The 23,894-nt window shown below is 56.7% G+C and overlaps 6 protein-coding genes across 14 annotated transcripts in view; 1 reads left to right on the forward strand and 5 right to left on the reverse strand.

Moving 5' to 3' along the window:
• The window catches only part of ZBTB4 (zinc finger and BTB domain containing 4), a 23,537-nt gene extending 21,424 nt beyond the window's left edge, over window positions 1-2,113 (forward strand). For both annotated transcript variants that reach the window (XR_012328562.1, XR_012328563.1), the window contains exon 5: window positions 141-2,113. The gene's annotated coding sequence lies outside the window, so the exon portion shown is untranslated. The remainder of the gene's footprint in view (window positions 1-140) is intronic.
• CHRNB1 (cholinergic receptor nicotinic beta 1 subunit) overlaps window positions 1-4,934 on the reverse strand; it is an 8,293-nt gene extending 3,359 nt beyond the window's left edge. For 3 of the 5 annotated variants that reach the window (XR_012328564.1, XM_073797473.1, XM_033848149.2), the window contains exons 1-7: window positions 4,823-4,934; window positions 4,598-4,737; window positions 3,968-4,012; window positions 3,311-3,420; window positions 3,098-3,206; window positions 2,585-2,732; window positions 1,903-2,112 (exon numbers count right to left, since the gene is read on the reverse strand). Coding sequence is in view for 4 of the 5 variants with exons in the window: in XM_073797473.1 (XP_073653574.1) it covers window positions 1,903-2,112; window positions 2,585-2,732; window positions 3,098-3,206; window positions 3,311-3,420; window positions 3,968-4,012; window positions 4,598-4,737; window positions 4,823-4,886 (826 nt within the window). In the remaining variant the exon portion in view is untranslated. Of the gene's footprint in view, window positions 1-1,902; window positions 2,113-2,584; window positions 2,733-3,097; window positions 3,207-3,310; window positions 3,421-3,967; window positions 4,013-4,138; window positions 4,466-4,597; window positions 4,738-4,822 lie in introns of those variants that run through there. The other 2 variants (XM_073797471.1, XM_073797472.1) reach the window with 2 other exon arrangements.
• A 145-nt stretch (window positions 4,935-5,079) lies between these two features.
• FGF11 (fibroblast growth factor 11) lies at window positions 5,080-12,412 on the reverse strand. Of its 3 annotated transcripts, XM_033848153.2 has the most exons (6): window positions 11,079-12,412; window positions 10,163-10,403; window positions 8,400-8,510; window positions 7,767-7,870; window positions 6,953-7,151; window positions 5,080-6,686 (listed from the first exon to the last, which is right to left on the reverse strand). In XM_033848153.2, the coding sequence occupies exons 2-6, from the start codon at window positions 10,353-10,355 to the stop codon at window positions 6,508-6,510; spliced, it is 786 nt and encodes a 261-aa protein (XP_033704044.1). In that variant the 5' UTR covers window positions 10,356-10,403; window positions 11,079-12,412; the 3' UTR covers window positions 5,080-6,507. The 3 variants fall into 3 exon arrangements, with proteins under 3 accessions (XP_033704044.1, XP_073653578.1, XP_033704041.1); XM_073797477.1 differs by lacking the exon at window positions 11,079-12,412 and having other exon boundaries at window positions 6,953-7,067; window positions 9,445-10,300; XM_033848150.2 differs by lacking the exon at window positions 11,079-12,412 and having other exon boundaries at window positions 9,445-10,300.
• Window positions 12,413-12,458: 46 nt separating this feature from the next.
• Window positions 12,459-14,608, reverse strand: TMEM102 (transmembrane protein 102). 2 transcript variants are annotated; one of them, XM_033848147.2, is made up of 3 exons: window positions 14,452-14,608; window positions 13,900-14,256; window positions 12,459-13,798 (listed from the first exon to the last, which is right to left on the reverse strand). In XM_033848147.2, exons 2-3 carry the CDS (start codon window positions 14,111-14,113, stop codon window positions 12,477-12,479), a joined length of 1,536 nt encoding a protein of 511 aa, XP_033704038.1. In that variant the 5' UTR covers window positions 14,114-14,256; window positions 14,452-14,608; the 3' UTR covers window positions 12,459-12,476. The 2 variants fall into 2 exon arrangements, with proteins under 2 accessions (XP_033704038.1, XP_033704039.1); XM_033848148.2 differs by having other exon boundaries at window positions 13,900-14,283; window positions 14,452-14,584.
• A 1,971-nt stretch (window positions 14,609-16,579) lies between these two features.
• SPEM3 (SPEM family member 3) lies at window positions 16,580-17,551 on the reverse strand (the record flags this gene model as incomplete). Its single annotated transcript, XM_033847596.2, is given in 3 exon segments — window positions 16,580-16,615; window positions 16,617-17,203; window positions 17,206-17,551. Coding segments are annotated over 3 exon segments (969 nt in total), but the record flags the coding sequence as incomplete, so codon positions are not given.
• Window positions 17,552-20,429: 2,878 nt separating this feature from the next.
• SPEM2 (SPEM family member 2) lies at window positions 20,430-22,240 on the reverse strand. Its single transcript, XM_033847597.1, is given in 4 exon segments — window positions 20,430-21,682; window positions 21,816-21,873; window positions 22,035-22,175; window positions 22,226-22,240. Coding segments are annotated over 4 exon segments (1,467 nt in total).
• Between the last annotated feature and the right edge of the window lie 1,654 nt (window positions 22,241-23,894).

A 23,894-nucleotide genomic window follows, 5' to 3' on the forward strand; every position in this document is an offset into this window, starting at 1 on the left:
CTTTGCTGTACAGCAGAAATGAAACACAACATTGTAAATCAACTATATTTCAATAAAATTGTTTAAATAAATAAATAAATTGCAACCCCCTACCCCCATTCTCATCCTCCCCAAACCCTTTTCCTATTTTTCCTTCTTAGGAATTGACCTCTCCTAATATACTATCTAGGACTTCCCTGGTGGCACAGTGGTTAGGAATCCGCCTGCCAATGCAGGGGATGCGGGTTCGAGCCCTGGTCCGGGAAGATCCCACATACCGCGGAGCAACTAAGCCCGCGCGCCACAACTACTGAGCTTGTGCTCTAGAGCCCGCGTGCCACAACTACTGAAGCCCACGCGCCTAGATTCCGTGTTCCACAACAAGAGGAGCCACCGCAATGAGAAGCCCGTGCACTGCAACGAAAGTAGCCCCTGTTCACCACAACTAGAGAAAGCCCCGCGCAGCAACAAAGGCCAAACGCAGCCTAAATAAATAAATTAATAAATTAATAAAAAAATAATAATATACTATCCAATGGGTTTATTATGTTTACTGACTGTCTCCCCCACTAGAATATAAACTCCATGAGAGCAGGGATTTTTGTCTGTTTTATTCACTGATGTATTCCCAGTGCCTTGCACATTACAGATGTTCAACAAGTATTGTTAAATGAATGAATGGACCAACCCCTGTAGCAGGAACTATATAGCAAATCGAAGGATCTAAAAATGAAACCAAGTATGTAAGAATATACCAGGTGGCTGGTTATTACTGTGGCATACAACAGGCGCTGCAAACTTCATGGAAGGCATTGAAATAAATAACTATTATGGTCTGTTCTACTTTAGTCCTGTAATATTGGGTTCCAAGATTTGCCTTGCTCCAGGAAGAAGGAGAAGTTACATGTGGAAGTGTGTTCTAGAGATGCATCACTCTCCTTCCCTAGACTGAGAGAGGGCTTGATTACAGAGAGAAGGAAAGCGTGTGCTTTTTGTTTGTTTTGTTTTGTTTTTCAGGCCACAGCAGTGAAAGCCCAGAATCCTAACCACTAGCCTACCAGAGAACTCCCAGTAAAGTATCTTTGAATATGAGAGTTTAAGATATCAGTCTCTGGATCAGACTAGTACTAAGCAGGGTTGGAATAGCAACACTGCCTCTCCCTGTGTAATGTCAGGTGAATGACTTAAAGTCACTTAGCCTCTGTGAAACGGGAAGACAATTCAGTACTTACCTCACAGAGTTGTGAAGATTAGAACTGAGTTAATATATGTAACACATTATTTGTATTATCTTATAGCAAGTGCTCAAAATTAGAAAAGACTATACCTACACTTACACAAAGCTTACAGAGTACCAGGCATAGTTCTATTAACTCAGTTAATCCTCAAAATAGTCCTACGTGGGAGGGACAACGACTGTCCTATTTCCAGATCAGGACACTAAGAGATTAAGGAATTTGCCCAAGGTTACTCTGTTAGCATATTGTGCTGTCTCCTAGAGAAATGTTGGCTATTATTTTCAAGGGACATAGGAGGTTAAGGGACTAGTAGGCGGCATTTGACAAGTGGGGGAGGGAGGATGCTAGGAATGCGGAAAGGGAAAGGAAGCGTTAGCTAAGCCTGGGAGTTTGTTGGTCAGAGGAGTGGCAGTTCCAAGGATGAGATCCTAGGATTCTGAAGGGAAGAGCTCAGAAGTTACTGGGTGCAGAGAAGTGAGCAGCAGAGGGGAGGTAGAGCTTGAGGTTGGAGGGGAAATCTGGATGCAGAGGCAAAGGCTCTTCCTGAAAGGAAAACCTGGGTGAGATTGCTGAAGCACAGTTCATGAAGGCTTGAGTTGGCAGGAAAACCTTCCCTGTATTATGGGTGAAGAGCAAGAACCGGAGCTATTGGTAAGAAGGAGTGCTGGGCCTCTTCCCCTCTTACCTGCATCTGGTGGCAGGTAGAAGACGAAGATGGCCAGAAGAGTGATGAGGATGCATGGGGCAATGACGTTGACCAGGTAAAAGAGAGGCTTCCGGCGAATGATGAGGTAGAAGGTGACTGCTTCACGCCGTCTTTCCCCGCCTCCCCTAGGATCCACTGGAGGCTGGATTAGCCGAGAAGGCTTGTGAATAATCTCCCATTGACCATTCTCTTGGGTGGCGGAGGCGGGGGAGAAGAGAAGGTGACACAGATGTGGAACCTGTCTTTGTTGGTGCCAGATATACGGCTTTCTTTTCTTTTTCTTTCTTTTTTTTTTTTGCCTCACTGCGCCACCGCGCTGCTCGTGGGATCTTAGTTCCCCAATGAGGGATTGAACCCGGGCCCTCAGCAGTGAAAGTGTGGAGTCCTAACCACTGGACCGCCAGGGAATTCCCAGATATGGCTTTCTCTGCCACATCCTAGAGCAGGAGGGACTGATGTAATAAGGGGCTAGATATGGTCCCTGGGCTGGACAGCCCATCTCTAATAAATTTGAGCAAGTCTCAATTTCCATAACCACAAAATATAGACAGTTACACCTATCTTGCTGAACTCACAGGGACTCACTGAGGGAGTATATTTATCAGCCTGTTAGAAACTGGAAATCATAAAGCCCATGGACATGGGAGCCATGCCCACTCACCAATAAAGGTGCCTTCATGAATGTGCACTTCCTGCCGCTCCTGCCCATCGGGACCCAAGCCGGTCTGCAGACTGACTTCTGAGCTGTCATAGCTATAGGAACTGAACACCATGGTGCAGTTCTGCCAGTCAAAGGGGAAGTAGGTGACCTGGATGGAGTGGAGAGTCACTAGAGCTGCCAGAGAGCTGGTCAGGGCTGGGGGAGCTGGGGAGGTCACAGGGCAGACAGGGGTCAGAGGATATGGTGCACCAGGGAGATAGGGATCACCAGGGGGAGATCGCAGAGAAGTGGAGTCACAGAGGAATAAGAAGGTTATGCGGGGAGGTCATGGACAATGGAGGGGGGCGGTCACTGAGGAAGACTGAAAGTCAATGAAAGTGGACAGAGAAGATGAAACTCAACGGAAAACCAGAAGGGTAAGAGAGACGTGAGGGTCATGGGGATAATGGAGGAGGGATATCTGAGTGAGGGTCTCTAGGAGCGCCTTGAGCTTCCCGGGTGGGGCCCGGACACCTGGATGCTGCAGCTGCTGCGATAGATGCCCGGGGGCTGCCAGCGCACGGAGCCGTCGGAGGACACCACGACGCTGATGTCCAGAGCAACATCAAAATTTCCGTCGTTGCTGCAGGGAAAGAATTTTCTTATCTGGGATCAGGCCCCTCCCTCCGGAGGCCGCGCCCCTCCAGAGGCCCTGCCCCACCTCCCAGACTTTGGGAACATCCTTACTTGTTTAGGAGCACCACGTCTGGTAGCCATACGGATTCGGCAGTGATGCGAAGTGAATCGATGCCCTCGTGCTCCTCAGGGTCCCAGCTCAGCCTGTAGTCAGTCCACTCCTAGGGAAGCAGAGGCTGAGGGGCCGTCTGGGGCTGGAGGCTGGATGGAGTCTTGGGATGTGCGAAGGAAGTCCGGGCAGGGAATGCAAGGGAGGAGAGCCGCGCAGGCATGGTCTGTGGTTCTGGAGGCCGGGGCTCTGTTTAAGACGCCACCTGCACTCTTTGGGACCCTATCAACTAATTTCCCCTTCTCTCTCATCGGGCCCCAATTTCTTCTTTCTGTAAAAACGAGGGAGTTGCACGCTAGCCTCTAAAACAGTGGTTTTCAAACTGCAGTTAACGACCCTTTTCATAGGTCCGGAATCAAATGAGTGGCCCCAAACCAGTGTTAAAAAAAAAAAATTTAGAATGAAAAATGCATGGAATGCAGCTCCCATAGTAAAGATAGGTATTGTTTCCTGAAGCTTCTGTTTCAGTTATAAATGTGTTTTCTGAGGCCGTGATGCAAAAAAAAAAAAAAAAAAAATCTTTACTGGGCGGGACATTCGAGGAAATTGTAAAGGCAGCGGGACGCCCGCCCTTTCCCACCCTGCGGGGGTCTCCGTACCAGGTCTAAGTAGACCTTTGTGCTCATCTCCTCATCCTTCTCGTTCTAGAAGGGAAAAGTTTAAAGGGTAGATATGATGTCAGTGTAGATAAATGAGGGGCTCGGTGGGTAAACTCTCCCTGGAAACTCCCCTCTTTTTCTGAGTCGCACCCTCTAGGGTTCAAGCCCCACCTCCTATAAACTGCGTTGGCTTAAGCTCCGCCTCTATCTCGTAAACTTCCTGCTGGCCGTACAGCCAGCCAGTTCATCTACCAGTCCCGGCCCCGGCCGGAGTGAATCTCTGCCTGCTGTTGTTTATTGACCCTGTCCGGCACCAAGGTCCGCCCCAGCCTATGACCCCGCCCCAAGGTCCGCTCTCCGGCCTGTCCATCGGCCCCAGCTCCACTTTGAGATCTGCCCACAGGCCCGTTCATCATCCTGCCCGGCCCCATCCTGGCCCGTCCAGCAGCCACGCCCACAGCTTGTCCATTGGTCCGATTTCGACCCACTCTCTACTAACGGCCCGTCAGTCACCCAGCCTGGCCTCGCCCCGGACCCCGCCCACAGTGGTCCCTGGGTCCCGCCCTGCCTAAAGCCACGCCCCACAGCCGGCTAGTGGGCCAGACCTCAACTCCCCGCGTGCGCCCTCACCAGGCTGATTAATTGCGCTAGGCTGAGACCAATGCTGACCCCGACGCGGTCTCCCACCTCCCGCGCCGGCCTCACCGAGCTATCATAGCCCGAGAAAAGTTTCTCGCGGAGTCGGCCCTCCGCCTCCGAGCCGCGGGCGCCTGGAGGAGGAGAGAACTGAGTGAAGCCCTGATGCCCGGCCACGACCTCTGGCCCTGTCACTGCCCCTTTGAGGCCCAGACTTACCCGGGGCGAATGGCGCCCCCAACGCCCCCAGCAGCAGCAGCAGCAGCAGCGCCCCTGGGGTCATAGCCCGCCCGCGTCGCTCAGTGAGTCCGCTTGGGTGAGCCACCAGGACAGCCAGCGCAGGGGAAGTGACGAGGCGCCCAGGAATGTGCACCTGTTATTGGGGGGCAGCCGCCAGCCTACCCGCCCCGCCCCTGGGACTTGATCCCTCCCTGAGCGACTGCCAAAGCCTGCTACCCACAGATGGCAGACAACACTTCAATTGTATAAATCGTCTTTAATTGAGAAAGCATGGAGTGGAGACTGGTCCCCTGGGAGCAGAGCCTTTTTGGGTACCTAACACCCAGCTGAGGTAAAGCAAGTTCTATTCAGTTAGAAGCTGGAGGGGTGTATGAGGTCTAGAGACCAAGAGACCCTCACCCTCCTTGGCCTGACCTGCAGGGGAGAAGGGTGGGACTTATTGCTGAATTGGTGTCTCCTCATTTGAGGGGGTTCAAAGCTATGTCCCATTTGTCTTTTTTATTCTAGACCCATTACCCTAAAGACCTCAGCTTTAAAGGGGACCTGGAAGGAATTCCTGCTGAGGTAGCTAAGTGTTCATGTCCCCCTAACCCAGGCACAGGTCCAGTCATGCCATGGTTCTGGCCACTTTCCCATCCTAGCTGCCCTTCTATGAGCCAGGGATTCCTTCCAAAACTCCTCTGTCCTTCCTCAGCCTCTGTTCCCTGGCAGGACCCCAGCTGAGTTGCAGGAGCTAGAAACTGCATGTAAAAAATAAGGTTAGCATTCTATAGGAAGAATAAGATTTTTGGAAAATTGTCTAGGGAAAACAAGAAGTTCTGGACTTAGTTCTTTGTGAATCATAGCTGGGTCCTTTCCAGAGCTCCTGCTTAACAGGTATCACTAGAGAAGGTGGAAGCGTGGGTCTAGAACTCTTACTCTAGAGCAATAACATGCCTATATAGGCTCTAGTTCCATCCTAGAGGGAAGGGCTGAGAGTCGTGGTCTATGTCCTAGAGCTGAGATTCAGAAGGAAGTATGGCTCTGTATGTGTCTAGAACACCACGCTCTAGAACTGGGTGTCTCTGGGGTAAGAAAATTAAACCTGTGGTGATCTGAGACTGGCCCAATTCAGGCCAAGACCAACAGCTGGACAGGGCCCAAATCCAGCCTCTCTCTAATTGGAAACCAGGGGTCCATCTGGGTGAAGGACAGAAGCCTGATGGATCCAGAACAGAGCCTGGCAGCATGCCTGTGTACCAGCACAGACCCTGGGTGCAGAAATGGCCCTGGCTGGGGTGCCTGGTGTTCCAGAGCCTGTCTGGAACAAGGCAAAAGGTGGAGTAGCGAAAGAAGGAAACTAATCCTGAGCTGCAGTGGACCTATAAGTCTATGGCTTGGTGGCCATGAAAAGGGCAAAGGGCTCCAGGAACTGGCTGAGCCCGGGGTGGGGAAGATTTATGCCCTGGTTTTGTCAGTTTTGGAACCCCCCCGCACCATCTCGGGAAAAGGCTTTGGAGGGTGTGAGTGTGGAAGGAAAGAAGTGATCAGCCAGGACCATTTTCAGACATCCCCCTCTCTGACCCCTTTCCCGGGCCCAAGGATCTAAGGGTCTCAGCAGCCCCGGAAGTCATGGCCGGCCCCTAGGCTCCCTCAGGGTAGAGCACCTCGTGGGACATGGCTGCTCAGGGCATGAGTGTGGCAGCAGGGGTGAGAGCAGGGCCAGAAGCAGGGCTGGGAGACAGGCTGTGGTGGTGGCTAGAGCAGGGAGCCTCCAGTCCAGGGACTACACGGCAGGGGGCAGGGGGACTGGAAGGGGAGGTCTCAGGGACACTGTGGAGAGAAGGCTCCCGGTACACAGCCACTGTGAAGGGGAGAGAGAGGAGCAGGAAGGAGAGTTAGGCACCAAGAGAGCTCTGAAAGGGCTCCCTTCCCCTACACTCCTCCTCTGGGAACGCACAGAAGGAGAGCTTCCCAAACCTCCAAAGGCCAAAGCCTTCCTGGCTTGACCTGTCATAGCATGTGTCCTCTTAAAACACTTACAGCCCCTTAGCTGTGTGTCACTAAATGTCCATGTCAAGGTCAACACCGTCCCATGTGTCCACCTCTTCCCTGGGGGTCCATACTCACCCTCCAGGAGCTTGGGCACAAAGTGGGCGGCTGCCTTGGTCTTCTTGACTCGATTTCCCTTCATGACTCGGCCCTCCTTGTCCAGGCCCAGGTACCAGGCCCGGCCAGAACGACGCTGGCGATAGAGAGCAGAGGCGTACAGGACATAGTAATTCTCAAAGACGCACTCCTTAAAGCGACACTCAGCTGTGAAATGTGGCTGAGGAGACAAAGACCCAGAAAGGCACACACAGACAGAAACACAAAAAGACACATCACTGAACAGAAGGGAGCCCTGGGAAGAACAAGGCAGGATATAATCCATACGTTTGAGACTGGCAGAGCCAACTTCTGAGTCCACGCAGGAACTGGGAGAAAGGGAGGATGAGGAAGAGTCTGGTGGCCCCCCGAGGGCCGGGAACTAGACTTCTGGGGGCCTGGGATAAGAAGATAACTTCTCTCTGCTCTACTCCCACCCTCTCACCATCCAGGGCACCTGGAGGGAATTTCTGCTTGGAGGAGTTCCTGAATCCTTCCCCAGCATCCTGAATGACTCTGGGGAAGTGAGTAATAATGAGGTCTAGAGGAGGTTGGAGAAGACACAGGGGTCCTAAAAGGTTGAAAGAGTTGGACATTCAAAGAGCCTGGGGGTATTTAGGAGGCTATTGGAGGAGAAGGGATTGGAGGGAGGCTACAGGAGGTGCTTGGGAGCGGGCAGTGAGGACAGGCAAGAGCTGGAGGGAGAGGAAGCCCTGAGCTGCAAAATATCTGTAGTTGGGAAGGCTGTAGCTAGGGGAGTCCCCTGACTCCAGGCCACTCTGCCCCCTTGTCTCACCGAGCTGTAGAGCAGCCCCTCAGCGTTCATGGCCACGTAGTGACCCAGCTTGGCACTCTGGATGGTGACTACACGGAGCCCCACAGGGATCAGGTTGAAGTGGGCTGGGGGTGGAGAGAAGGGGTATCAGTACCCCAAGTCTCCAATCCCCATCCGAGCCCCCCCTCAATTCTGGTCCCAGTTCTACTTCTTCCTTTGAGGGGTCAAAAAGCCAGACTGGGGCTTCCCTGGTGGCGCAGTGGTTGAGAATCTGCCTGCTAATGCAGGGGACACGGGTTCGAGCCCTGGTCTGGGAGGATCCCACATGCCGCAGAGCAACTAGGCCCGTAAGCCACAACTACTGAGCCTGCGCGTCTGAAGCCTGTGCTCCGCAACAAGAGAGGCCGCGATAGTGAGAGGCCCGCGCACAGCGATGAAGAGTGGCCCCCGCTCGACACAACTAGAGAAAGCCCGCGCACAGAAACCAAGACCCAACACAGCAAAAATAAATAAATTAATTAATAAACTCCTACCCCCAACATCTAAAAAAAAAAAAGCCAGACTGAAAACAACAGAACCTGAAGCCACAATAGGACTGTCATCTCCTATGCCTGTGCTCCCCCTTCCCACCCAGCAGCTGGCTTCCCCTCTCACTGAAAGAGCTGGTGTCCTCTGGGGTGCCCTGGATGCTCCCATCGGGATTCGCCTGGAGGTAGAAACCCTGGCGGCAGAACAGTTTGGTGACGATGCCTTTGAGCTGAGGCTCTGGAGAGAGAGACATTCATCTTGGAACATGACATCTCTGTTCCCAGAAACATTGCTACACTTGGCGGGATCAGAGGACAGAAGGAAAGGAGGATGGAGGGAAGGAAGAGGGTCCCAGGGCCCCAACTCCCTGACCCTCTAAGCAAGCTCTCCCCCACCTCTCTTTGACTCCAGAGGAAGCTGGGGTGTGGGTCCCTTCTGCTTCCTCTAACCAGCTTTCAGTTTAATTGATTGAAATGTATTTAATTCCTACTCTACAGCTCAACCAGAATGGGGGGAGGGGAGAAGAAGGAAGAGGAAGGGGAGAGATACATGGAAACGCAGAGGACAAAGGGAGACAGGCAGAGCTGCTGAAGGGGCAGTGTGTTTGCGAATGTGGGGGGCATTAAGGTGACCCCAGGGTAGGGGCGCCCCCTCAGGAGTGGGGGTGGGACTGGGCCTGACGCTGACTCAGCACCTGCTGCTGCGGCTGCCGCTCGCTTCGCGCGGGCCTCGCCTTGGCCCAGCGCCGGCCTGTCTGACACTGACCCATCTGTCTGTCTGTCTGTCTGTCTGTCAGTCTGCTGGCTCGCGGGGTCCCCGCCCTCCCTGAGGCTCAGCCTCTCCCCATCATCCAGGTAACCCGCCTGGGATGGGGGATATTCGGTACCAAACCAAGGAAATGGGGGAGGGGGCCAGGGAGCTGGTGAGGCAGGCTGACTCACGTGGGGGCTGGGTCCCACTCAAAGGGTGGGCTGCGGACCGTACCACTGCGGAGGGCCGGCGGCGGGGGGAGGAGGACGCCAGCGGGGGGTGGGGGGGTCTCCCCCTAGGGGAGCTGAGAGAGGACAGGAGCGAGGCCAGAGGGACTTCCCGCCTGTCGCACCTGGACGGGGACCACACGCTAACCCTCACAACTCTCCTCCCCCGGCGCTTGCGGCCGAGTTCCCGGTACCCCCTCGTAGATGGTACGACCCCCAGTCTCCGTGCGGGTATCCAGCCGTGTAGTGTGTCTGAGTTCCTCGCGGCAGAGGGTCCCCTGAGCCCGTGGGACCCGATTTCTGAGTCGCGTAGGCGGTCATGGGGGAGTGCCCAGCTCTCTTCTTGAAGTGCAGGTCACGGGAGGAGGGCGCACAGAGGGGCGGACTGGCGAGGTAGCTGCAAGGACACCCGGGGGAGAGCTGGGCAGATTGGTACCGAGCCAGGCAAGCTCGGCGAGGAGGAACGGATCCAAGACTCGGAGGAGCGGGAGAACCGAGGCGGGGGCGGGGCTGCCGGAGCCGCAGAAACCCTCGGGGTGACCCAGGCGTCCGGAACCCCCAGGCCCCTCCACTCGGCATTGAAAGAATCGCGAGAGACGGCACGTAGGCAGAGGATGGTGGGGGTGGGGACTCCTGTGTTGGGAGGGGGGCCGAGCGGGAGCTGCCAGGCTTCGGGGCACCAGGCTTAGCCCCTCAAGCCTTCCCCTTGCCCTCGAAAGCAAGGGGACTCGGGGTTATGGGCGAGAGAGAAGGGGAACTGAGGAATCGTCTGGCCGAGAGTTTGTGGTCCAGGCCCACCCCCTTTCACTTTCGGGGAGCCCCCGTCAGTCGGGCCCCGCTCTTCCGAGTCCCTGGCCTCAACCTCCCAGGCAGAGAGACCCCCGGCCCGGAGACCCCGCCCCAGCCACTCACCCGGGCAGCGGTCCGGCCGCGCGGGCCGCCCCCCGCACAGTCGCACCTTGGACAGCAGGATGAGGAGCTGCTTCTGGCAAAGGGACTTGGTGCCGCGAGGACACACGCGCCGCTGCGCCGACACGGGCCGGCTGCCCCCGGGCTCGTGGACCTCCCGCTTCTGCCGGATCAGGCTGCTGGCCAGTGCCGCCATGGCGCCCCGGGAGGAGACACCCCAAAACCGGCAGGCTCCCGGAGCGCGCTGCCCCCCCCCCCCCCCCCGGAGAAGCCCGCTAGCTCACCAGGACATGCTCTTGACTCTCCGGTCCGACTCGCCGCCTCACCCACGGGACCTGAGGATAAGCCCTAGACGACCCCCCCCCAGGCACCAGCTCCCACCCTTGGGCCTCGTGCTAGCTTCGCCAGACCCAGCAGCCTATGTACCTGTCAGTTGACCCCACCCTCGACCTTTGCCCCCCGCAGAAAACTCCCCCTTCTCTGATCTCCAGTGTCCCTGTCCCCCACTAACACTATCCCAAAGCCAAGACCCTCAAATTTTCCAGGATGTGGTTCCAATATCCCCAGGCACCTTTCCACCCTATTTCCGGGACCTGCACTCCTGCCAAAGCCACTCTTGTAATTTTAAGGGTGTGGGTCCTTAGCTTTGGGGATATTAGCTCACCCCACCCCTGCTGGGGTGTTGCCAGTGTCTAGGAAGAACCCAACCTTGGTGTCTTTTCTTTTGCCACCCTCTAATTGAAGAATCCCCCACTTTTTTTCACTGAAATCCCCAAAAAACTATGCCTTGAAATATCCAGACTGTCGCCAATCAGCAAGATGAGGTTCCCAGACCCTGTCTCTGGACGATACCGCTTTTTACCAAGTCACCCCCAATTCTAGTGGCACAGCGTTCCAGCTGCTGAGCCCCTTTCCTCACCTTGTTACCATCCACTCCTTTTGAAGTCACCTCCAAATCCGCCCTTCCTAGTGGTTACACCAGGTGGTTGTCTGGAGGGCCCTCTGTCACCTCGGAATAAGGAGCATAGGTTTTTGGCTTTTTTTTTCTGGCAGCCCCTAATTTCCTCGGGGACAGCTGGTGCTGTTTAGATCCCACGCCCTCCAATCCAACCAGCCCCCCGAGAGAGGAGTGCACCCACGTTGTCACGGGTCCCCAAATGTGAACAGACCCGCTGTAAGTCAGAGCGCATCAGAGCTTTCTGCGACAGGGCTTCCTTGTCCTCCCCGGGACTGCCTATAGCACCCCCTCTTCCTTCCCCGACGCCCCTCAACCTGTCCTGTCTTGTCGATCCGGGGTCGGCTGGCGCTGGCTCCGGTTCCAGGCTCCTCCCTCCCTGTACCCCGCAAGCGGAGCTTCCCCCCACGCCCGGCTAGGCGTCCCGGACCCCAGGAAGGATTGAGGGTGTCTCCGCAGAGCGCCCTGGTCTGGCGAAGTGAGCACTGGGCCTGGCGGCTGGGCCAAGCGGAGCGGCGGCAGCGGAGGCAGCGGTAGCGGCTGTGGGAAGCTGAGGCGGCGGCGGCGACAGCGGCTCCCCTCTCCTCCGAGAGCCGGCCCGGGGGCGGGGCAGGGGGCGGAGACGCCGGGAAAGAGTGGCGGGGGTGAAACTGGGCGGGCGGAACCCCGGGGTTCCTTGGAGGCAGGGAGTGGCGAAGCTCTTAGAGACAGGCGGAGCCGAGGCAAGGCCGCATGTCTCGGGGTTCAGAGGAGGAGGGACAAGGAGGCGACTCCACTGAATGGAACTCTGGATGGGGGGAGAGGTTGGGCTTAGATAGATGGAATGGCGGATGCCCCGAGAATGGAGAAAGGGACCCTATTGCCCGGGATGGAGGACAGAACTGGATGAGGAAGGTGGGGGGAATAACTGAAGAGATAGCGGTGGTGGTGAAGTCTAGCCTGGGGTGAAATCCGGCCTCCTTAATGTCTCTGCTTTTGTGTGAGACAAACTGTCAGTCCCTGGTCTCCATACCTCTCTCCTTTACACGTTTTTTCAGCAAATATATTACCCCCATCCCTATTGACTCCTGAGAGAAAAGACCATAAGAACTGGCGGGAGATGGATGCCAGACGCTGCACCGGAGTGGGAGGGGTGCTGGCCACAGATTTGGAAAGTGGAGAGGCCAGAATGGAACGACCTGTGCCAGGGATGGGGCGGGAGGAGGGTAGGAGGAAGCGGAGGAACCGGCGAGGAGGCCTTCTAGAACGGGCTCTTCAGGCCCAAATCGCTCAGCAGCCTGTCTCCCAGGTGAGGGGAGAGCAGTCCCCTCCACATCCCGCTGGCCAACAGAAGCACATTCGAGGTTAGTAGGAACAGCGTCTTTAATGGGCCCCGCCTCCCACGCCGGCTAAGCCGCCCCCCTTGCGTGCAGCCTTGGCCTCTTCCACAGCGGCGCGCAGGGCGAGGGCAGGGTCCCTGCGAAGCAGGGCCAACGCCCCGAGCAGCGAAGCGGCGCCGTCCCCCGCACGGAGCTTTTGGCCACTCAGAAAATAGTGGGGCAGCGTCCCAGCCTCGAGCACCCGGCCCAGCTCATCCAGCAGCCCGAGGCAGCAGGCGCCCGCATTCTCGGGTCGCGCCAGATAGAGCGCGGGCAGCCGCTCGCACGCCCAGTAGAGCAACGTCCGCAGGAGGTAGGGCGCCGCGACCCTAGTCCCGGCCACCAGCGGGCGCAGCAGCGCCTGGGCCGCCGCGTGCGCTTGTAGCAGGGGAACGGGTATGCGCGTCTTGAGCGCCAGCTCTTGGCGGGCGAAGCAGAGCTGCCAGCCGGGGGCGTCCGGCCGCTCTGTGCCGCCGCCGCCGGGCACCAGGTAGAAGGAAGACGACTCCGAGGCCAGCGGGCCGGCCCACGAGTGGCTCCGAGCCCCCTGGGGCCAGCCGGCCACGGACACCACGGGGATCAAGTCGAAAAGCAAGAGGCGGCGCGGGGGCCCGGGCGTAGCCACGAGGATGGTGGTGACCCCCGCGTGGCGGGCTGCGTGGACCAAGCGCGGGGCACCCGGGACCGGAAACAGGGACTCAGCGACCGCCGCCAGTGAAGCAAAGAACCAGGCAGCCACCTGGGCGGGGCACAATGTGGGCCATGCCTCCGGAGCCTCCGACGGCTGTGGCACTGGGCTAACTTCGGCTGCTTTGGTGACGTCACCATTCGTTTTTTTCAGTGGTGAGGGAAAGTCAACATCGGTTACGTCTTGTTGAGGCAACTCTGGCACTGAAACATTACTAGGTGAGTTTTCCAAAGACTCGTGTGCCTCAGGCTCAGTGACGTCACCGTGTAGCTGGTCCACGGAGATTTGCGGATCCTTGGGAGTTTCTTTGCTTTGGGCTGGGTGGATCGAATCACGTCCTCCTGGGACTGGGGGTCCTAGGCAATCCTGCCATGCCTCCCGGACCGAGGTTCCGCGTACCTGCTCTGGGAGGAAGAGCCATGCGTAACAGGATTTCACGTCCGGTTGCAGCTCCTGCCCAGTGCCATCTAGCGAAAGCACGGGCACCAGGAGTGTGAAGCCGGCGTCGTAGTGAGGTCCCCGAGCGTAGGGACCTAGAGGCGCAGGCCCCAGATCCAGGGAGCCCTCGCGAATCCCGCCACGAAGCAGCAAGAGCTCTGCCTGAGGAGGAAAGCGAGGGTCCCGGCGGTGAACGAGACCTAAGGAAAGAGAAGGGATCGTAAAGGCGTGATCCAGAGCCGGGGCGGGGTGAGGCGGAGCTGAGAGCTGCAAGTTCCCGAAGGCTGGGAGGGTTACTTACCAAGCAAAGAGAAAACAAAGTCCTTGGCCTGGAGGAGATCTGGTCCTGGCTTGGGACCTTCACTCCAGCTCGCCTGCATACCCAGCTCCTGGATCAGCTGGGTTAGTTCTTGCAGCTGCGCCCCAGAGCAGAAGTCGATGTCCGTGAGCGGCCGGGCTGGGGCTGGGGGCGGTGGGCCCCACCAGGGAGCACTCCCCCAGACCGCGGAAGCCATATGGCTCTGTCGTTTGGGGGCTAGGAAATACACAGACGGGAGGAAGCCCAGACGGGCCGTTCCTTTTGCTGCGGAAAACTGGCCCCCGTTCTTTTCTCTTCCAGAGGCCAAGAGGGTTCCCAAGACACAGTCCGCCAATGGGTCTGCAGACGAAGGGCCCTAAATTTAGTCTTGAAAGAGAACAAATAAATACCTCCTCCGTCCTTGCCCTTTTCTCATATGCTGGTCCCCGCCCCCATGGAACGGTTCACCTGACTCAGCAGGTAGAAAGTAGCTGTTTGGCCCCTCCTAAGGAATGCAATAGCCTCCTTCGCGGCCCCTTGTCTACGCCCCCTTACCTCTTTTTCAGAAGAGGCTAGTGGCTTGCGGCTTCCCTCTTAGGGTTAGCTACAAAGGCTGGGAAGAGAATGGATAGGAAGATTCAACAGGTAACTTCTTCCTGCTGCCTGCAAGGTCACGCCCCTAAATTATAACCACGCCCCTTTCTGGAGACTGTCGGGGTGGTTCCGGACCAGCCCGGCCTCCAGTCAGAGTTCAGTCACTCCTTTCGCTCTGCAGAGATCTCGCGGCTATCCTGGGAGTTGTAGTTTGTCTTCAAAGCTACCAGGGCGTTGGGGCCACGCCCCCACATCCTTTCCTGTTCCGTTGAAGTAGTGCCTGATGGAAGTTGTAGTTTCTTTGGAGATAAACTATTCTGTGTCTTTATGATAAACTATTCTGTGTCTTTACAAGGCCAGGTGAACCGCACAAACACTCCTTGGGGTTAGAACAGAGGCCTAATAGGATGGATCTGAATAGCAAACAATAATGACGGACATACACTAGGGCATGCGGAGAAATAGGGGACTCTACATCTCACTTGGGAGTAGAGGAGCCCTGGTCATTTAAATCTAGAAGGGTTCTTGCATGCAATTATAACTTCATTTTAGAGATGAGACTGCAAGCCTAGAAAGGTTGCACATGACTTGTCCAAGGTCAGAGCTGAGCCACAGAGGTGTTGGAAATGGGCTCTCCGGCTGGGACGTATCTTCTCGGAATCGGCGGTGGTAACGTTAGACAAGAACACACTGATAGTGTGCATGTAGTGACCCAGGGATGGACATCTGACTCAGGGAAGGGACATATTAGTGTTGCCCACCTCAGACACACAAATGGTGGCAGGGAAAACACTTTGGAATCTCGCAGCTTATGTGTGTATACAGAAGAGTTATCAGGACTGAAAATCAAGTCCAGAGGAAACTCCAGCTGGGCTAGGGCAGGGCAATGAAAAATTATCAGGGGAAGGAAATGGCTTTCAGCGACCAGAGCTATCATGGACACAGCTTAAGTCCAGGATGAAACTAGGAGCCAGAATAATAGGACAGAAAGATAGGACACCAGAGACACGCTCACAGATTAGACCAATGCATACTGGACCAGGATTTTTAACATTCCTTTTTCCCAGGGGTCTGTCTCCACAGTGAACTAGGCCTAAGTCCATGGGCAAGAAAATTAAGTGGAGACACCTCGAAAAATTGAGAGGCCTATGAAGGAGGGGACCCTCAGAATCCAGGGCTCAATTTGGGGAGCCTAAAACACAAGGTTTCCTAGTCACTGACAAAGAGAGGTCTTCTCCCCCAGTAACCAAGAGCCCCAAACACAGCCCAGAACGGGGGAGGCAAGTTTCCGTACATCTGGTCGTGACCCAAGAGACCAGATGAGGAAAACTGAAGCCTGGGCTCTTTCTCACAGTCTGGGGAAATCAGGCATTGGCTGTCCATCCCCACATCTTACCTCTTCCCCAGAGGGTGGCTTCTGAGCCACCCTTAAAAGAACTAAGTTCTCTAGGCTCTGGGGGAGCTTTAAGATGCCGGGGGTGGGTGACAGGGAAAGGAAAATTGCTCTAAACTCTAAAGCACTGCTCTCCAATAGCATTTTCCATGATGATGCAAATGTTCTAAATCTGTGCCGTCCAGTGCAGTAGCCACTAGCTCCATGTGGCTACTGAGCCCTTAGAAGGTCATGACACTGAGGAACAGAATTTTTTTTTTGGCCAAGCCATGAAGCTTGCGGGGTCTGAGTTCCCCGACCAGCTGTGGCTGGATTGAACCCCAGCCACAGCAGTGAAAGCGCCAAGTCCCAACACCTGGACCACCAGGGAACAGAACTGGATGCCAGGGAAATTCTGTTCCCTGAGGAAGAGAATTTTTAACTTAATTTTTAACAGAATTAATTTTCCTTAATTTTAACTAATTTACATTCTAATACGCATTTGGCCAGTGGCTACTGTAATTGACGATGCAGCTCTAGGGCCTTGGGGATAACGGATTTAGCTAGACAGCGATGGAAGGAAAGCAGGGATAGTTTAGGTTCTCATCAGGCCCTGTGGGATGGGGCTGGGGTGGATGTCCTCAAATAACCACAGAACACTTCTCTTGTCTCTTTATTCCTCATGCATATCTGTCCCCCTTTTTTCTAAGTTGCTCATCACACACTGATATCCCCACTCCTTGATGGTCTCCGGTGAGTTGTTGGATGTCTCTCGGTGAAGGCGCCTGGGAGACAGAGCTTCGCACTTGTCCCTGCCTGCTCTGAACCGTCTCTGGCGGGCGTCAAAGACCACATGCCCTAGCCGGGTGCCTGACCCAGGACAGTAGGGCTTCCAGCTGGTTTTGGGAGGCGTAGACATCTGGCGATAGTTCTGGCAGGCTGGAGGAACTGTATCCATGGGCTGGTACACCAAGTCTTGGCTGCCTGCTCGCCGGGAGGGTGATTGCAGCTCAATCAGTACAGGTACCTCTGAGAAGGTTAGCAGGTCATTGTAGGCCACCTGAGCCTTGGGAGAGCAGGAGTTCTGACTGGGTGGGACAGAAGTCCATGGTATGTGCTGCCCTGCATCCTCCTTTCGACGAACTGCCTCAGATATAAATGACCGTCGGGTCTGATGTGGGCCCAAAACTTGGACAGAGTCAGTTCCTAGAGGGTTCCTGTGGAGGCCAGGATTTGGGATAAGGCATGAGTTGTTATGGAGGCCTGATCTCTTGGATAAGCCAGAGTCTTCAGTAAGGGCTGGACCCTTATGGGGGCCAGGATCTCGATTAATTCCTGAGTGCTGTGTAAGCTAGGGTCATGGGTATGTTCTGAGCCCCTGTAAATTCCAGCATCTTGGGTAAGGCCTGGAAGCTTGTGGAGGCCTGGATCTTGAGCAAGGCCTGGGTTCTTGGGGGAGGGCTGGGTTTGGGGTAAGGCTTGGGTTTCTGGAAACTCTGCAGACTTTGGAAGGGCCTGGGGTCCTTGGGAGGACAGAGCCTTGGTTGAGGCCTGGACTCTTATGAAGTCCAGGGGGTTGGGCCTGGCTTGGGGTTTGGAAAGTAGTGGATAACTGGGGAGGGATGGGGCCCTGGGAAGAGAGGACAGACTGAGGAGACTTGGAGGTTGGGGGAAAGGTGGGGGGTTGTATTAAGGTGGAGGGCTTCTGGTGGTTGCTGTGTTGATGAAGGACCCATGATCTGGGAGAAACAAGAGGCAGATAAAGAGTGCATGGTGGAGGCATGGTGCATGGTGAGCTCTGGGCACTGGTTGGAGAATGGAAGCAAGGTTGAGAAGGTGCAGCATCCTTGGAGTACAGGAATGTGGGGTAGACTGGAGTCTCGGGGTCCGTGTTTCTCTTCTCAGACCTGCAAGGAAGGAAGCCGCAGTAAGGGAAGGTCTTGGACTGTACAAATTTGTCTTTGGAATCATTTGAGGTCTTCCCTTCCATATTCCCCAACTCCAGGTAACCCAGTATGGATCCTGTGGAGGGCTTAGCACTGTCCCCATTACATTGCTTGAGTGTTCAGCTGTACCAGAGCTCACCAGACCATGCCCCTCTTGGGGCCTGGAGAGGGTACCCAAGTCCTTTCTGGAATACCCAGAGTTCTGAGGGGGACACACATGGAATAAGTTCTGCTTTATCCTGCGGTCATCATAGACCACATGGCCGGAGGAGAGGCCTTGGCTGAAGGCAGACAAGGTAGAGGGAATAGAATCTAGGATGGGGGTAGGGGTGGTGGAAGGGACTGGAGTGGTCGTCAGGGCCATGACCAGCGCTAGGACAGAGGTTGTGTCAGAAGTTGGGACAGGGGCTGGTGTAGGGGCTAGGGCAGGAGTAGTAGCAGGGGCAGAAGTTGGGGGAGGGACTGGGGCAGCAGTTGGGGGAGGGACCAGAGTGCTGGCATGGGTATAGGTCAGATGAGCAAGGGTCAGGGTGCAGAGAGAAGTGTGGCCCAGGGACTGGGCTGAGGCATGTGAGGGGGCCTGGGCTTGGGCCTGGGCTGGGGTATGGGATGAGGTATGCTCAGGGCCCTGGACCTGGGCAGGGCTGTGCTCAGAGGTGAGGGCTGGGGAGGGGGTCTGGGCCTGGGGGGTGGTGTGCTCAGGGGGGTGGAATGTTGAGCAAGTCTGGGCCTGAGGTGGGGCGTGCTCAGTGGGGTGGGTGGAGGAGAAGGTCTGGGCTTTGGCAGGAGTGTTCCCAGTGGGGTGCACTAGGGAGAAGGCCTGGGCCTGGGCGGAAGTGTGCTCATGGGCGTGGCCTCGGGAGCAGGTCTCAGACTTGGGGGTGGGTGTGCTCAGTGGGGTGGGCTGAGGAGAAGGTCTGGGCCTTGGCAGGAGCATGCGCAGGGGGCTGAACTGGGGGGCGGGTCTGGGCCCGGGCTGGGGCCTGGGCTGGGTCAGAGTCTGGGGTCTTAGTCTTGCTCTCTTGGGGCAGGCGGAGTGGAACCACGTCCACCTTGCTCATCCTGCGGAGCTTGGAAGATGTCTCTTACCTGGAGTAAAAGTTGGCTTGGGACTTTAAGGCTGTGACCGGAGAGGCTTCCCCAGCTCCCACTACCCGCTCCTTCCACAGTCCCCATGGAGCCTCCCTGGAAGCCCCAGCCCGTCCACACTGAGGCGGCATCCAGCAGCACTTAGAAGCCTTCTCATCTTTTGTGTCTGGTATCCAGGAGTCAAGGTGGTTTGGGTGCCCGAGCAGGAAGCTTGGGCGATGGCGGAAGCGGGAAGAATCTCTTGAGCACAGGTTCTTGGGATCCAGGGAGCAGCGCCTGCGCATGCGATGGCTGCCTACACAGCTGGCTTGCTTGTCTGTGGGGAAAGGCAAGATGGGTCAGGGCCTGGGTTCCTGAGGGGCTGAGAATCAAGGCAGGGGCAGAAGAAAGGGGACAGGCCCACATCCCCTGAGCCCACGCTGGCGCCCACTCACCTTTGGGGAAAATACGTTTGAAAAGTGCCCGCAAGAATCTCTTCAGATGCCTCCAGAGCTGAGGGAAGAAGGGGAGGGGGGAGGCCGGGAGCAGGGTGAGCCCTGAAATCCAACCCTTGTCCGGCCACACCCCAGCAGCCCTCCCAACCTCAGCCCCTTCAAGACCCCAGGGCTCCCCCAACCCCGCTGCCCAGATCCTGCCCTGACCATAGTCACCACGTTCATCCCCACGTTGAGCAAGATGAAGCTGACCGGGATCAGAAGAATTGAGTCTCCTAGCTCCTGGCGTGTCCTGGGGATGGTGCCAGAGCATGGCTCGGCTCGGCAGAGGGCTCGCTCACCCATGGCCGGGGGTCCAAGGACTGCCTGGGTCCCCTGGCCTCCATATAGTCACTGGGAGCCAGACTGGGTCATAATGGGGCAGGTGGTGAGGTCACAGTGAGGGAGGGGGACGAAAAGGAGGGCCCAGGGTGGCATTCCCCTGGTAACCAGGGTCAGGTAAGCTGAGCCTGGACAGTCAAACAGGGCCCGTAGGCCGGCACACATCCCCTCGAGCGGTCATTCATTCGCTCACCGCCCGCTGACTCACTTGTTCGAATGACACATTCCGTCTCTTGGCCCCTCTTGAGACTAGGAAGACCTTGGCCTCAGAGCCCTGCGGAAGGCCTGGCTGGAGTCCAGAGCCTCAGCCTTCTTCATGCCCTTCACTGGGCCTGGAGCTGGACCTGCCCAGATGTGGAACCTCCCAGTTTGGAAGCAGCTTCTTGTATGAGGCTCTTTGGGGACAGGGAGAGCTGAGACACAGAGGAGGTGCCCAGAGACCAGGGGTTTGGAGTCTGCAGCTGCAGATGTACTTAGTGCATGGTATAGGACCAGGAGGGGCCTGCTGGCAGAACTGTGGCCACTAAACCAAGGGGACCCTCAGGCCAAGAAGGGGACACTGGCTTCTTATTGCAGGAAGCCAAGCGCAGGGACCCAGGCTGGCAGAAGGAGTGGTGCTTCCAAGCCACAGACCACCAATGTTTCCTGGACTCTGGCGCTCTTTATTCCTCTCTCCATGCCCTGCCGCCCCCCGCCCCCGGCCCCATTTGCTACTGGTCAGTTCGTTTTCCCAGTCTGGCTCGCCTGCAGAGAGGGCCTGGAGGCCGAGGTGGAAGGTAGCAGCGAGTTGGCCCGCGCTTGGCCCTCCTACACTTGCCGCTTCAGCTCCAGGCTGTCATACACCTGGTAGTTGGCATTGCCCCCCGGGTTCCGCCTGAGTGGCATGAAGGTGGGTGAGGGTGGAGGGTGCTCGGTAGCCTGGATGTCGGGCAGGGGCTGGGAGGGGCGGAGGAGCAGCGCTGAGCTGGGAGCCGGGGCCCGCTGGTCCGAGGCCTCGGCCAGCACCGTGAGGGAGGCGGATGTGGCCAGAGGGCGCCGCACGGGCAGCGTCTCAGCCCATTCGGCCGCCCGGCACCGCACCTCGTGGGGATCCTGGGAGTAATTCAAGTGTCCCGTGAAGGGGTGCGGGCTGCGGTTGGGCTGGCTGTGAGCACAGCTGGGGAGGCTCCGTCCGTGGGCCGGGGAGGAGTTGCGCTGCCAGGCTTCGGGCCGGCAGCCCCAAGGCACCAGAGCGGATGGAGGCTCAGAGCCCTCCAGACCACGCCGCCGTTGATCCCAGGAGTCATACGGCAGCTGGCCCCTTGAGGGGTAAGTGCTGTGCCCCCCAGGGACCCACGAGGGGTTAGGGGGCAGCCGTCGGAGAGGTGGTGGAGACGAGGTCCACTGGTCAGCCTCCACGTTGCCCCAGATGCGGGATGGTGAGCAGGGGGCCCCAAAGGACTGCAGCCTTAGCTCGGACTTGGCCTCCACATGCTTGGCTATGCGGCGCAGCTCGGGCGACAGGTAGAGACAGGGTGGTGGCAGGCTGGCCAGGATCCCACCCTGACGGCCCCAGAGGGCCACGTTGGAAGGCAGGCCCATCTGCTGGTAGAGCCCTCCCCAGCAGCCCCACGGGTACTTGGGTTGTGGGAAGGAAAGGTCATCTTCCTCCTCCAGGTAGGAGTCCGGGTCCTCCCGATCAAAGGAGGGCATCGGCCGCAGCTGTGACATCCCATGGCTGCGATGCGGCCTACGGAAGCCTGAGCGGCTGTAGGGGAATTGTCTGCGGTTCTTCGGCCTCCGCTGGTGGCTGCAGGGGCGGCGGCTGCAGCTGCGGCTACGGTTGCGGAGATGATGGTAGGAGGACAGGGAGTAGCAAGCGGGCCGGGCCATCTTCACTTCCACAGGGTCCAGGATGCAGTGGATGTGGACATCTTGGGCCTTGGCTGGAGGATGTTTGGGGGAACTTTCACAAGCCTGCGAGATTTCATCTGGGGGAGGCGAGAGTCCGTGAGGGCAGGGCAACTGTCAGAAGAGTTCAGGGTTGGGAACCTGGGGGCCTGGGTTTCTAGGGCCCTGGGAGTGGCGGGGGCGGGGTACCCCCTACCTGTCTTCCGTACTTACTTTTCTGATTAATCCAACAGATGGTCTTGTCTAAGGCATTCTGGAGCCCATGCCATACCTGGGTGGGGTGGGGTGGGGTGGGTGAAAATGAAGGCCAGGCTCTCCACCCTCACCCCCCGTTCCCGCCAAGACCGTTCCTGCAGACGGAGGTGCAGGCTGCAGCTGGTTCCCACCCTCAGCCCTCTTCACCCCTACTGGTGGTCCCCAACCATCGCTGACCATAGTTGCCATGCCGATCCCAGTGCTGACAAGGCCCAGCAGCAGGAGCAGGAAGTCCTCCGCGTTCTGGGTACTTTCTTGGTATTGATGGCAGCACCCCAGGTTGTCATACCAGAGCCGGTTTTCCACGGTGGGGGGGTCCTAGGGCCATCTGGGCCGCGGGCCGCGCCCCCCCCCCCACCGGCCCTGACCCACAGTGCAGTCATGCCAGGACCTGCGGACACCCACCAACAGGTGAGGGAGCATGCATAATGAGGCACGTTGCAGGGAGTCACAATGCCGAGGTGGCCAATCTTTCATCCACTCAGCTGGCCCTTTATGTGGCCATCTCTGCCCTCGGCTCCCACTACATGGAGCCTAGTCCCCAGAGTTCAGTCTGCCCTTCTGTCTCCACGGGGCCTTGCTTAACTTGAATTGCAAGCATGGTTGCTACAGATGAGAGACAGTCTTCATAGGGACTGAATCATGCATAAAGGATTTCCTCCATTTCATTGTTCGAGACATTATGGCAGCTTATGTAGCCTGTTGTGATTCCCCACCCACGCCTGCTTGGGGCCAGCAGCGAGGGTGACTAGATGGATGAGTGACAGTAAGAGTCCCCTCTGGGGTCGCCCCACTGCACCATCCCCTCCTTGTCCTGCCCATTTCCCTGTCATAACCACTCTAGTACCCACCGTACCCACCCCTTCCTGGCCGGGGGTTGCAGCCTTAGGTGTTGGTGGTCACTGAGCCCACTGGCCCCTTCGCTTCAGAGCAAGGGTTTGCCACCTTTGCCAGAGACCACCCCCAACCATGGTTTCTCTCCTTCCTAACCAACTGCCCTCCCACTGAGCCAACCCTCCGAGTTGAAAAACGGTTAGCTGCTGTCTTGAGAAAACCACATGAAATTCACAAAGCACAAAATAGATGTAATTGTGATATGACAAAAGGAATCTACTATTATAAACAGGGTTCATTGCTGGGGTCTGTGAAAGTGGTACCTGGGGAACCTCAAGTCATTTTGTTTGTACAATGAACATCTCAACAGATATAGAGGAACAGGGAATTCCCGGGAGGTCCAGCGATTAGGACTCCACGCTTTCATTGATGAGGGCCCCGGTTCAATCTCTGGTTGGGGAACTAAGATCCTGCAAACCACACTGCATGGCCAAAAAGAAAAAAAAGAAAGAAAGAAATAGAAAGAGCCAGTGGGCATTTTCCATCAAGACTCCAAACACGTAGCAGGTGCTCAATATAGACCCACTTAATGGAATCAGCTTAAAATGATCGATAACGTTAGCCAAATGAAAATGAACAGAGAAGCAGGGTGATTCATAAAAGGCCCATCTGTTCACATTCCAGGACCCCATCTGGTATGGAAGGTGAGGTCTAGGCCCTTCGACCTGGCTCCTTGTTCCCAGGTTGTGTGCGTGTGTGTGATCCCAAGTGTCTAGAAGTAGGTAGGGCCTGGGTTTCCCTGCTGTCCAGTGGATGCAATATCCCGATGAGTTTACATGGGAAACTGAGGAAGGTGGGAGGAGACTCTGATGGGCCAGTAGCAATGGGAATCTACCTGTGGGAGCAGGGATGGAGCGTCTGAGGCCATGAAGTTGATCCTTGGTGTCCATGTGACCATGAATAAGTCACTTGGCGTCTCTGAGCCTCAGTCTCATTTGTGACATGGAAGTGCTAATCAGAGGAGTGAGGGCACACAGGGCTGTGTGGACGCAGCCCTTGAGAGTGTCCTCAATATTTTATCCTCCGCTCCAAGCCTTCTCGAGTATACAGGAGCTTTGGGTTCTGACTGGGGAACTGTGAGGGCCTGGGTACCCTCACTCTCAGCCATCCCTCCCCAAAGGAACCAGGGCTTCAGAGGGACCA

Source organism: Tursiops truncatus, chromosome 20, assembly GCF_011762595.2.
Source record: "Tursiops truncatus isolate mTurTru1 chromosome 20, mTurTru1.mat.Y, whole genome shotgun sequence".
Lineage (NCBI taxonomy): Eukaryota > Metazoa > Chordata > Mammalia > Artiodactyla > Delphinidae > Tursiops > Tursiops truncatus.